Below are 14232 nucleotides of genomic sequence, written 5' to 3'. Positions count from 1 at the left end.
CGTGAATGCACGGACGTTTTGAAACCGATGAAAATGTATCTGTTAATAATTTCTTAATAAGCATTGATTTTTGTCGTTTTTAACAAACACCTAGCATTACGCGTGTATTACGTAACAATACGCATACGTACAAAAATCGTTTTTCTTCGTACATTGAATTATCCGAATGCCTAAACTGAGATAAATATTGAATTTCGGTTACCGCTCAGCCCTTAACTATTTTTAACGATACTCGTTTCAATCAATTTATCCAGTTACTCCAACGAATGAAATATTTCTCAGCGTGTGCTTTTATCGCAGACTCCCCCTAAGAAACGGCACGTAATGTTGTTGTTTCGATCGGTCGGTCGTAGGAGAGGAACGTGCAAGAGTGATTTGTAAACAAACGCGATAGCTGTTTCGCTCCGGAGTCCGGTTTGGCAAGTGCGGTCCAAAGGCGGGCGTCGGCTTTCGGGGTTGAATCGGGCGTCGCGACGCCGAACGGAGACGCCGAGAACTAGCGAGTCCGCAGCGCCGCGGCGCCTTTCCTCAGTTTCGAGTCCGCGTTCGCCGAGAGCGCACACGCGTGTTTCTATCTCGCCTGCGTGCGGTTCCCGATTCTATTATCAGTTCTCTATTGTCGCGCTTATCGTGTGATACAGTGATACGTGCGTAGAACGTTTCTCCGTTCGTCGGACGAGGTATATCCGAACCGGAAATAACAAACTGCCGACGCTTTTTAACCGTCGTAATAAATTGGTGAATTTCAAAACTTTGCGTTACAAACAAAATACAAGTTTTCACTTTTCTTGATACTTGCATTTATCAAACTTTTCCTTCTTCTTCTTTCACTTGTTCTTATCAACCTCTACTTCATTTCATTTTTCTTCTCTCTAATTCAACAAAAATTTACAATCGATTTTAAAATTTGATTTTCGATATCCGTGTACACTTTTTTTTTTTTTTCATTCTTCTTTGGTTTCCGTTTTTATTCACAGTCTTGATAAATTTGATCGAACTTGAGATCAGTTTACGTAATTCAGAGTGTATATTTTATTACCGGTATAATCGTTGCTTACTTTGTTTATTTATTAATTTTTTTTTTTTTGGTTTTTCGACAGTTGGAACGTATCGAAATATTCGGGAGAATGTCGAGTGATTAACAACGAGTGAGACACGTGTTGTTAATCACGATTATTTTCAACTTGGACGATTGTAAAATTACTTAACAAAGTGCTGTGTCGAATATTGTAATTATCGATTAATACACGCGTTAGGAACGTAAAGTTTTTACGACAAGACAATAATAAGTCAAATAACGACAAGTTTCAAAAATCTGTGGGATAAAGAAACAAAAAAAAAAAAAAACTGTGTCTATTTCTTATATCACGGAAGGATAATATTATCAGTTGTGAAATGTCGTTAGTTTAATTTTCTAAAAGTGAAATTTTATTCATAGCAAATTTGATCTATTCGTTGAAATTGGTTAATTTTCTGATTTCCAATTTTACTCGTTATCTAACAAGTAATAAAATACACAATAAAAATCGAAACACTTGTAAAACGAAATAAAGAATTTCGTGAATTCGTGCGACTGAGATAAAAAAAACAGTAAAAAAAAAAAAAAAAAATCGACACACGCTGACGCCGTGTGAAATTGGATTTATAAAAAAAAAAAAGCAACAGAAAAAGAAGACAATGTATAAAATCGTTTCGGTTCGCTGTGTTTAAACGATTCTGAATTTCCCGCCCTTCTCGAATACAGAGACTGAATATTTGCGCGGGTATTTCGAAACCATCGGAGATTGAAATTCGACCCGTAAGTTAAGTCGGAAATTTCTGAAAGCTTTAACACGGTCCTAAAACCGGCTTTATCGCTGTTTGTCAAGTGGGTTTTATGCCGGGCTTGATAAAATGAAACAACGCGAGAGCGATTCAATGCAGTCGTGATTACCGCTGGCGAATTCGGAAACTCCGTCTGACGCTAACTCGGTTCTACTACTGCGAGTAGAAAAGCTCGGAAACTTGAACGTCGTCGCGCTGATTGTGAGAAAACCGTCTCGCTGACGATAAAACAATTCCTTTTGTCGTTTTGAAAGGCTGACCGTTATTTGAACTCGGTAAATTCGATTCTCGGTTAGTTTTTCGAACTTTGAACCGAACGAAAAGAAGACGAAAATAAGAAAAAAATTATTGCAAATAATATAAGCAGTATCTTTTCGTCATTTTGTACGTAAAAAAAAAAAAAAAAAATAAAAAAACAAACCGAACAGAGATTATGGGTAGGATGATTTGTTGCAAAAAATTATTGCAAATAACGTAAGTAGAATCATTTTGTCATTTTATACGAAGACGTGTGGTTAAAAAAATACTGAACACAGATTATGGCTGGGTTAATTTATAACGGAGTAAAAAAAGAACGAAAATTACTTTCTCTCACTTGTTTAAATCACGTTTTTATTCAACTTTGTCAATTTTCAACGAATCCCGCGAGTCCGTTGAACAGCAAATCATTATTTAACTTCGTGCAGAAATATCGAATTTGACTTTATCAAATTATTCGTTGATAGAAATAAATAAATAAATAAATAAAACTGTAATACTTCGTGTAGCCAACAAAAGAATGATTTAAATGAACTGGAGTTAAAAGTTAAAAACAGCAAGTTAATTACCGATAACTCCCAAGCGATGAAAATTTATAATTCCAAAAACGTGCAATTCATTTCTCTTTTTCGTTATTACCTTTTATTACGTGACAATACATTTGTCGTTATTTTTTAAACGTATTTGTTTTTCGTTCTTTTTTTTCTTTCCTCTTCCTACTTCGAAGTTAGGGCGGAACAATTAAAACAAAATCAAACCGCTAACGAAGGTTCTTTCCTAAAGTTCAGTAATGGTCGATATTGTGACTTTGAACGTAAAGTGATTTTTTTTATTCATCGTCGCAAGTGTGCGAATCGATGGTGGTACCCTGATATCAACAGAGTTTCAAACTCACTGAATAATTTCTGTATGTACGTATGTACAGGTCTACACCCGTAAATTGAATGCTTCAGAAACCAATTGCGTGTATTAATTGAAATCTGTAAAAAAATTTCCATACTTAACTTTTCTTTGAATTGATTCTCAACTCTCTTCTTTCTTTAAAATTTTTTTTTTTTTCCATCTTCAACTTCCGAAGTGATTTTTTAACACTGCGGTTATTGCAAGATGAGATTAAAATTAAACACCGTACGTGAAATTTTCTGGAATAATATTCGGTTAATATTGTAAAATACGATTTTGTCCATTAATTACGAAGTATTTTCATGAAATTCGATTCACACACGACATGCATATATTCGGATGTCAAAGTAATGATATTTATTTCTATTTGTATATTATTATATTATGTATATTGGTAGACAAAATTTCACCCATTCAATACCGTGAATTAAGCTCAAAGGCTCTCTGTAATTGACAAACTGCAGGATTTACCGAAAAATTCATCCGAATTTCATAGTGTTTGTAAAACAAACTCTGGAATGATTTATTATCAAACGTTATCACCGATGAGAATTTTTAATTTTTTTTTTTCCAAGAATAATCGATTAAAACGAAACTCTGTGAGAAAAAAAAAAATTACTTCGAATCTTGATATTCAGCATCAGAAATTTATTTCAATTATCGTATCTCGCAATCAATAAAAACCGCAAAACGATGGAAAATTATTTTTCTTCCAACCGTAAGCTAATACTAAAAAATATCAAATTATTTTACGATTTGAAGAATTTTTGTTTTGTTTTTTTTTTCACGTATCATTCGATTTATAATTAAATGTTTAAGATCCACGCGACTGTTGAATGCTGAAAATATTGACGAGTGCGAATAAATTAATGAAAAACGGAATCTATCTGTCTCGAGGGTGAAAAAGTCAAGATTGTGAAAACGTTGTTCGTTTTTTTGCTTGGAATGCGGAAATCTTAAACTAGGCATTGAGTAGCGATTCTCTTTTATAAAAGACTCTGGATTCGAGTCTGGGCGTCTCGCCTCTCAAAGTTTCTGTGTTATCCCCGTCTCTCTTTCTCTCTCTCTCTCTCTCTCTCTCTCTCTCTCTCTCTCTCTCTCTGTTCCCCGATATTTCGTCTCTCTCGAAATCTCACCGCGTCAGCGTTTAATTTGGGTTAAGCTAGGTCGGGAATGAATTGTTTGAAAGTGACGGGGCGAGGATCCGTTAATCAAGTAATACGAAACTAAGACCGGGACTTTCACGGCTCGTGAATATTCCGACAACAACTAACAGCCAGCCCCGTATCCCTTATATACATATATATACATCGGCAAAACCACGCGGCTTCTCGATAATTAAATTAAATTTACGAATTAAAGTGATTGAACCCGGACTTTTGCTAACCCTCGAGCGTTTTGCCTCGTAATTATCTTACTTCTTATCATTGTAATCGGAGTTTATACTTATTTCACATCTTCGTTATTGACAAGTTTTCGAAAATTTATCCGGGCGATGGGTAAACTTGATTCAATCTTGTTGCCACTTCGCAGATCTTTCGTTTCGCACATTCGGAATTATGAAGAGGGAGAAACAAAAAATTAATTTTATAATAACGATATTTGAAATAATTGGTTACTCGGGGGGAAAAGCTTTTCTTCGCGAATATTATGTCACGATTATAAAAAGCAGAAAAAAAATACGCTCTCGCGGTTTAATCCAGATCCAAGATCGAGAATGACGAAGAATCTTGAATCGATCCCAAGAGGTTAGAAGAGTGTGGTAACGATCATGTCTGGGATGGGTTGAATTTCAGGGTAAAAATCAACGAAGACGACGAATTTTAAAAGGAAATTAGAATGGTGTATAAAGAGAGCGCGAAGGATGGAAAGAAAGTTGAGGGATTGGGAAACTGAACAACGCCGGAACCATTGAAGAAAAACAAACAAACAAACAAACAAACAAACAGACAGAGAGAGAAACAAAGAGGAAAAAATAAACAAAAAGGGTAAATAATGCGAGAAAGGAGGAAGAAGAAAATGAATGTATGGAAATAAAAATACACGAAGCTATAGCAATTAATCATTCAGAGCTTTCATTTAATTATGTCCACGGGTATATATATATATAATACACAGGCATGTATATATATGTATAAATTATGTAGCGACCCTCCTTATGTATTAGATACATACCGTCGAGAAGCGAAGAGAAGAGAAGAGAAGAGAAGACAAGAGAAGAGAGAGAAAGCCAGTCGACGAGTTACATGGTAGAATTGCAGGGCGGCAAAGAGGTGGGGGGGTGGAAAAGAGCGGGTAATAAGGGGCGTGAAAGTCCGCGTCAAAAGTTCATCAATCAGCGACGATAAAACCTGTCAAATAGAATATAAAAAGAATAACACGAGGGAGAAGGGGAGAGAAAGAGAGAGAAAAAAAGAAAAGAAATGAACGGAACGGACGATAAGAGAGACGAAAATGTTGTGGCAAAAATGAACACGATGTCCCAAGTACGACTAAACTATGATTGAGAGCGAAAAGAAAAAAAAAAAAAACGGAGCGGGGTTGAAATTTCGAAATTGACAGGCTTCGAAAGCACCAAATTCCGAATTTTTTGATGGTTAAATTTAAAGTAAAGATATCGAACTCGACAACTCAAAGTTCCGAAAGTGCAAAAATGAGAGAATTTGAAAATTTGTAACATCGAAACTTCGAATGATCGAAGATTTTCAGCTCTGTAAATTTCTTGCTCACGATCATCGAAATTTCACCACCTTGATCTTTCTTTGTTTCGGATGTTTGATATTTTTACGTTCGGAATCCTGGTTTTCGATTTTTCTGATTTCTTTGCGCCCACTCGTTGAGAAAACTGCGTTTGCGCGAGTATATTTCAACTTTCGGAATTTTGCTATATCGTAACTTGAATTTTCGTAATCTTGAATTTTGGAATTGTGAACCATCGGGTTTCCGAACATTCGAAACTTTGACGTTTCACCAAAGTTTGACTTCTTTGCTCAACTTTCGCCATCAAATAATTCGAAATCAGGCGCTTTCGGAACTTTTCAAATTCGAAACTTCAACCGCGCACCGAAAAAAACAAAAACAAAGTACGAAAATAAAATTTACAAGAGAAAAAAACGAAGGGAAATTACCCCTGCATTTTTACATCCTGCAATGGCGAAAGAAGCTTAATATCGTCCGGTAAATCCCTCTCTATCTTCTCCATACACGTGTCTCTTTCTATCCTTTGGAGTGATTCCGCGAATCATTACGTCCGTATTCACTACCGTAAAGCTCGGACCGACCTTCGCCACGGAGCTAAAACCCTCTTATGGTTCCGAATGAAGGAACGGAGAAACGAAGTTGCGGATTTGACGCTGGTTGGAAGGTTTCGAAACTTTTCTCTTTCGCACCGCGGTTTTTCTTCAATTTTTTTTTTTTTCTTCTACAAATTTTTTTTCTACATCGCATCTTTTCGATTCCGTCCGAAGCGAAGATATAATCAAAGCGATCGAAAACAATTCGTTGCAAAAAACGACGCTTGTGTACACAATTTACCGAGAGTAGAGTAAAATCTCACCGGAAGTGGCGAAGCTAGAAAATTGAGGATAGATGGTTCGGCGTGTGTTGGTTTTGTTTTTTTTCTTGTTTTTTTTTTTTAGAATATGCAGAAGCCTCTTAGGTTTTATTTTTGAATTTAGTTTCAACACATCAAAAATTTCTACACCATCTCTTCCACAGTATTTGAACTGGAACATTTTCCGACGATCGCGACTTTTTGTCACTGAAAAATATCGAATTATGTTGTGAGCAAAAGTCGGTTATTGACATCTTTCCCGCCGGTTTGACAGTCAATGGTTGTAACTTTTTGGAAATCTTTTAACATTTAGCATCAGGTCTGTTTTTCTGCTATTTTAGATTCTCAAAATCTCTGATTCATCGTTTCTCCTAATTCTACTCCTAAATCAACAAGGGGCGAATAATAAATAATCCAAAACACATGTCGTAAACACGATGAGTGAATATCGTGCTTTAAACCACCTTCATCAGCGACGTCGACGCTGAGTTTGAAAATAAATATCATCGATCGATCCAGAGCCAAATATTAAAAACAGCCGCGAGCTTTTCGCGTTCGACTCGTGAAAAAAAAAAACACAACGAATCAAAGTCAAAGTATACCGTTAAAAAAAGTGTTAAAAAAAAGGGATTAAAATTAAATACCAGAAACCAAGATATCAAGCACAGAGCTTGAGTTAAAAATTTAATGTGGTGATATACGTTGGTATAGAGTGATAAAAATAGGTGACAAAGCTGTGAACGATCGAAGAAAAGGAACCAATATGAGGTGCTTGGTGGTGCAGACGGTACTGATTACAGCAGCAGCTTTAACGAGCGTCCGAGGACAAGGTCAGTTTCAACTTCGTTGACCTTCACACCCTAATATATACATATATATACATATATGTATATACATATATATGTATACGGGGTATTTCACGTCAACTCAAGCGGTCGGTTTCCCCGAACCATTTTAATCTAATTGCCTTTTCACACAATCAAGTACATATCGAAAGGATGAAGTTTGAATTTTATCAAATTTTTTCGACAAATGATTTCTTCACGAGAACTCCTCGAATAAATTGATTTCGACAATGTTTTGATTTTTCGCGCCTACGTACCTTGAAACCTGGACGACGTGTGGAAGAAGTTTCTTCGCGAAAATTTTAGATTCTCTCGCGAACTTCGCGAGAGTATTTTTTCGGATTTTTCATACCCCGTTTCAGTGTAGTTTTGATACAAAATGCGCGCAAGTTATTCGTAACCGAAAAGTGCCGAAATCAAATGGGAAACAATTTACACACAGCGTGCCTTCGTCGATGCGAAAGGTTTTCTGCAAACTTCATAGTGTGCGGTGAAGTTGTTCGGAAGATGTATCAAGGAATATTCACGCAGCGGCGAGAATTCGGTTCAAACTTGACGCCGCCGCGAGTAGTTCGCTTGACCTACGCGTGGCGCTGCTGCGCACTCGAGAGCGATCTTCAACTGTTACGCGTCTTGTTTATAATTTCGATTGTCGACTTTTTCTCGAGGAGTTTACTGCGGCTTGTCGTTTATCAAGATTCGTTTACTTCGGCCGGTCGTTTATCAAGATTCCCGACACGACGTGTGAATTCCGAAGCAGACTCATCCAAGGTAAGAATTCGACGATTCGTTGCGTATCGAAACACCGACTGTATAACTTTTACCGTTCGCACCGCCGCGTTGTGCCGCGTGTGGATGAGAAATTTTGCAGTTCCGTGTAAGCTGTTGCTCGTGACTTTCGAACTGCTTTTCCGCCCACTACGAAACTTGTAGACGATCTTTGGCATTGAAAAAGACACGCTGTGTAAAAATTTCAACCAATTAGATTCCGGGCACTGTTTTGCTACGGAAGATTTTACAGGATTTCTCGTCAAAACTGTACTTTATCGGGGCATGTAAGATCGCACAAAATTGTTTTTAGAAATTTCATACAAAGATGCAAACCTTTCGAATAGAAACTTTTGTCGCATGTAATCTAAATTTCAAGCTACGTTGACTTGATAAAATGAGAAATCGTCAAAAGTTGATTTTTCGACTAGCTGTGGTGAGAAAATTCGTGGTCAGGAAGATCTGAAAAAATTCAGTTCTGATGCTTTCAATACCAACTTCAAGTGAGTAAAAGAGCGAAAACAACAAAAATCTCGTTCTTTCGTTCGATTTGACGTTGAACCCCCCATGTATATACATTTAACGTATTTAAATACGCATACGAAATTTCTATGGTGTACACATATCCCATAGCCATGCCCCTTGACCGATGATTACACGCTTAATTGATCACCGCGGTTATCTGTGTCATTACACAATCATACATGCAGTGAACTTGTCAGATACATCGATGTCGAGTATGTTCGAGTTTTACTCACTCTCCTGTGGCATTTTACAGGTATTATAATGAATATGGGAGATTCCATGTGAATCATACCAACATCTGACCCTCACTATTTCTAATTTTGTTTAAAAAAATTTCTGCAATTGTCCCACCTCTGAAACAGTTCCCTGAAATTTTTCAGTTTTTTTTTACTAAACCGCTCAATTATTTATAAACATTTAAAGTGATTTTAGAAAGGACCTTGCTTAAAATTCTCAATAAATTCTCAGAGGCTGTATTTTCTATTCCAATCATTTCAAGACCGGGCTGATTTCTTTTTCCATTTTTATCAGCACTTTAAATTTTCTTATCAACTAAAAAATTGTTTAAACGGTCTGAAAATTCCCGACAAAATTATCACAACTTCTATTTTTCATTTACAACATTTCTAGACCGGTTTCATTATTGCGGGCATCTTTTTTGTTTCTTGGCACTTTTAACTTTTTTTTTAAATCAATTTCATAATGAAACCGATCCAGCAATGTTCTAAATAATCGTTTAAACAATTCTTGCGTTGGAAAACAAAAAAAAAAAAAAAATCGAAAAATGATCAGCCCATCTTGAAATGTTTGGAAAAGAAAAAACAATCGATTGTACGAGAATGTTTTGATAATTTTACGAAAGTTTCTTTTCAAAATCACTTTTAATATTTATAAGTCATTAACCAGTTGAATGAAAAATGTGAAAAAAAATCAGAGCACTGTTTTATAGTTGGGATGATGACTGAAAAAATTTCGAAGAAAATAAAAAATGGTGAGGATCAGACGTTGGTTGGATTCGCATGGAATTATCCATACACACCTTCCTCAACTCTTAACCCTGTGACACAATATCCGCACTTGAGTTATTGAAAAGTTTCAGGACCCTTTTAACTCCGTGTTTGATGATACTTCATGATGTGATTATTGTCGACATTGTGAGATGAATATTCTCAACCACATCTCAGGCTCGAGTCACTTCACATACTTTTCGGTTACACTCAATTGCTTGACGAATTCACAGACTGGAATTAAGAGTCGGGAGCATTGACTTCGTTATATCGATGCTGCTTTAGTCACGGTTTTGTAAGGATTTACGAAGTGTACAGTCAGGTTAGAAAAAAGTATCGATAGAAAAACTTGACAAGACACAGCTTTGAATTGTTTTTAGAATCGATAATCTGTGTTAAAACAGTTCACGACGAAACAATCAAACTTTTTCCTACGGATCGCAGAGACTTTTTTGAATAAGATCAGCTTGGGACATCCTGTTTCATTTTTGTTGCCCTCATGCTTTTGATTTGATATATTTTTCTAGATTTTTTAGATTTTCTTAGATTCGTATTTATCGATCGATAGTTTGAAAGTATTTTATTTTCTTCTCTTCTCATTCGTGCAGTTTTTTGAGCGAATCGTTTTATTTCAAGTCCCCTTAAAGCTTTATAATTCGTGAAAATCACGAAAACCATAGACATCAAAAAATCTGTGCACCTTTCTTCCGATGCCTGTATCTCGGAAAATACTGATTTTTGGGACTCGTGTTTATGAGATCTTTTCATCGGGAGGATACGTCTGCAACATACCGAAAATACAGCCAATTTCCATACGGATCCTGCGGTGTCCTTTCATTTTCGCATAAAATTAAGACTTTTTAAACGCTCTGGAAGTGTTCAAACATCATTTTGACGGGGAGAGAGAGACTGGTAACCATTAGGCTGGATCTAGGAACGGTCCGCAGACTTTTAGAACGAAAGCTCGACTTGTTTGTCGGTAGCATCGAGAAGAGCTAGAGATAATTTATAAGTATATAGCTGAGTAAATATACTCGCAAAGCGTTGAGCTTTGAGCATTCACCAGTTGCCTCGAGTAAATCTTGAAATCCGATTAAGGAAATTTCTAAAATACGGTCCGAGCTTGCGGCTCTCCAGCGGAGCGACTAGCTGTTGAACGAAATCTCTCTCTTCACGGCGAAGAAAGAACGATTGGCCAGCTGGTTTTGCGTTTCGTTCTCGAGCTGATTATCCGCCAAGTCTCACCGTTTGGTAGGAATTTTTTTTTTTTTTCATCATCCACGTTTAAAATGCGTCAGGCGTTTAATCGTCGAGGAAAGCTCGTCATCGAGTTTTTACGCTGCGCAGAAAAGAGGCGCAGCTGATAACAAAAGAGGGATTTTTATCTGCCGGATTGCTGATGCTTGCAGCTACCGTGTTTTTTTTTTTTTGTTTTTTTGGTTTTTCAATGTCTGCTGTCCTCTCTCTTTCGGAAGAAAAATGCTGCGATGTTGTCGTTCCCTTGTCTTGTTTTCTTTTTGCCTTTTTTTTTTACGTTTTGTCTCTCTCTTTTTACGGCTCAAGAACAACGTTCCGATGCTTTAACTCTGCGCAGCCAGCCTGCTTGCTTTTCTATGTAGCGCAACATATGTGAGCATCCGTTTTTACACGCCTCGCATATATTCACGTCTGTTTATCCAGTTTTCGAATAACCATGCCAACGTTTTTACTGATAAAATAAACCGTTGCATCAAAAAAAAAAAAAAAAGAAGACAACAGATCACCATGAGGTTAAAAAGCTTATGGAAATCCAACGATCGTCGATTGTTTTAGACGGTATTTTAATTTTCTCGGATTTGTTCTTTTAAATCAAATTTTGGTAGATTTTATAGAATTCTAGAATTAATTAAACATTACATTTACTGTCGAAATTTACAAATCTTAGATTCCTTAGAAATTGTATATCGAACTATAAATTGTTACAATTATTATTTTCGATCGTTGTAAAAATATCGTTATTTTTAATAGTATTGAGCCCTTTGAGTTTGGTTTTTTTTTTTTACTAAAATATGGGTACGGCTAAAAATATAGAAATATTAGAAAACAGAGGGTTCAAATCATCAAATTTTCACAAAAGTCGAAGTGTAGATAAATCAAAATGTAAAACGGTTGAAACATAGAAAGACAAAATATAGAATCATCAAAAATAAGTAAGAATATAGCAGAATTCCAACGATTCTGAGACTTTGACTTTTCTATATTTTCATTCTCCAGGTTTAAATAATCTTTTTACATTTTCACCTCTAGCTCAAAATTCTGTTTACTCGATTTAACTATACTCAAAAATTTCAAAACAGTCCTGCTGACGAAATTGACTAATTGTGTTGAATGATGTTTTTGAAATGAAAATCGTGCGTCAAACTGTGAAATCCAGTTAACATAAGCGAAAAAAAAATATCTCCGCTCGGTTATTTCTAACCCTTTATAACCATTCTGCAAAAGGGGCGGGATTTGAACTTAGTCGTTTCCATTCCTCGAGAGCAGTACGGTATTCAAGAGTGATTAGGTAGGATTTTTTCGAGGATATAATCCGCAACCTCTGGGCGTTTGGGGAGCAGTTGCGGCGTCTCGAATAGCGCCGTTTACATCCCTCCCTTCTATCCGTTCTTCTTTTGGTACCCCTGATTCCCGATTCGCACCCTAAAACGAAAAGGGCGCGTTGCTCAGCGATTTACCCGCCGTTTCAGGGCAGTTACAAGAGCAGCTTGCATCGACTTTTCATGCGTTGGATTTTTTTCCCAGGTTTCTGGTTTTTTAAAATTTTTTTTACCATTTCACTTTGCACTGCTTTACTTACGCTCAGGAATTTTTGAGGTAATGCAAATGAACAAAAGAAATGCAGGGTAGCTTTGTAATATTTCAAATTTCAACCCCCGAAATCATCGCCAACCTTGTCTGGTATTTTATTAAATTTGTTACCATTTTTTGCACACCACTTTCAAAACCCTTTTTGATACAAGTTTTAAACCTGCTTTGATTTTTTCTTTTCGTCAAGAAGTTAAAGAAATCGGTAATCTTACTTCGATTAAAATTATTGTAGAACGCGAACTTCGGGGGATAAAAAAATCTGTTTGATATAAGTAGCAACCAAAATTTCTCAACTACAACGGAGAAAATAAAGTTCTTACACATTTGATTGTATTGTATTCGATTATATTAACTTTTACTTCGTGCTTCAACACGTGTATCAAATTCGAATATTTGACCAAATAGATAATTGTCATGAAAATCAATTTCACGGTTAATCGATAATTTTCCGATAAATTTTCCAACACTTTACGTTTATCGGTTGATTTCTATTTCTTATTTTATTCTTCCCGCTTTCACTCGCAACCATCGCGTTTCAGTGAAACGAATTGCTCTTAGGAACCCTAAAATAACACGAAATCAGTGTTTCTGGCGTGTGAAGAGCTAAGTTTATTACCCACTGATATTTATTTTCTGTCTATTTATCTTTATCACATGATTCTCAAGTGTGGTTACTCTCTCGTCTTTTCCAGCTTTATACTTTTCTCTCATTTAACCAAACTCTTTCATCACATCTCGGATTCAAGGTTCGTCAAGTTTCAACAACCTAACACGTTGTACAGAAACAATAGATTGACGATATATTCGGAGATTTTCAATTCCGCCAATTGATCTTTCACAAAGTGGATCGACACCCGATGAGAAAGAAAAAAGTAATCAGTTAATTGACGGATCGAAACAAAGCGGGACAGATGATTTTGATCTTTTAGTAAAAAGTTTCAAACTTGGCATGGTTAGATACCGGTTCAAAGTCTTTGAAAGAAAATGTTGGATTCTTTTTCACCGGTAGATTTCATAGTTTTTTTTTTTTTTTGTCAAGCAGTCGCATAAACGGAGTGTAAATAATTAGGAGCTAAATTTTCATTGCTATTTGATAGATGAAAACGAAAAGAAGAAAGAAAAAGGGAAAAAAGAGATTTATAGTCAGACGCGTTCGTTGAGTCTTTGATTAGTGGATGTAGTCGAGTTAAGGTGAACATTTCTTGCGAGTGATATGCAATCGATTTGGATGACCGCATGCTGTGGAGGATAAACAAATACACTTGGAGCGAATGCGAGGAACGAAATGGCCCGAAATAGCATGTTTGAAGTATCGGTAATTATCGCCAATAACGATCGATAGTAAAGATGAAAATTAAAAATACGGCTCTGTACCAATAACAAACAAATCATCGGCACGCAGCTGGGCTGCTGGTCGTAAAATTTAAGATGCGTCGGTAAGTTTCACTGTGAAACTTTTATTACATCGATCAATTATAACGGATATTTGAAATCATAAGAAATGGAACGAGAGTACGCCAGATGGCTGAGAGGAATAAAAATTACTCTATTACATTCTTCTTGTGTAATATAAGCATCTGCAATTCCTGTGCGATATTGATCGGAATGTGAAGGAATGACAGAATATTATTAATTTTCAACTGCGCATGAAAATTCAATAATATCCGAGCATGCACCTAATTGTTGAGGAAAAATTTTTACT

The 14232-nt window shown here is 36.2% G+C and overlaps 1 protein-coding gene across 2 annotated transcripts in view; it reads left to right on the top strand.

Moving 5' to 3' along the window:
* Positions 1 to 563: 563 nt before the first annotated feature.
* Positions 564 to 14232, top strand: part of LOC107224141 (synaptogenesis protein syg-2-like) — a 227338-nt gene continuing 213669 nt past the window's right edge. For both annotated transcript variants that reach the window (XM_046745259.1, XM_046745258.1), the window contains exons 1-2: positions 564 to 738; positions 6880 to 7368. In XM_046745259.1, the coding sequence (XP_046601215.1) occupies positions 7302 to 7368 (67 nt within the window). In that variant the 5' untranslated portion in view covers positions 564 to 738; positions 6880 to 7301. The remainder of the gene's footprint in view (positions 739 to 6879; positions 7369 to 14232) is intronic.

The sequence above is a fragment of the Neodiprion lecontei genome, chromosome 7 (genome assembly GCF_021901455.1).
Source record: "Neodiprion lecontei isolate iyNeoLeco1 chromosome 7, iyNeoLeco1.1, whole genome shotgun sequence".
NCBI classification, from domain to species: Eukaryota; Metazoa; Arthropoda; class Insecta; order Hymenoptera; family Diprionidae; genus Neodiprion; species Neodiprion lecontei.
This window is presented reverse-complemented; position numbering and strand designations above follow the sequence as displayed.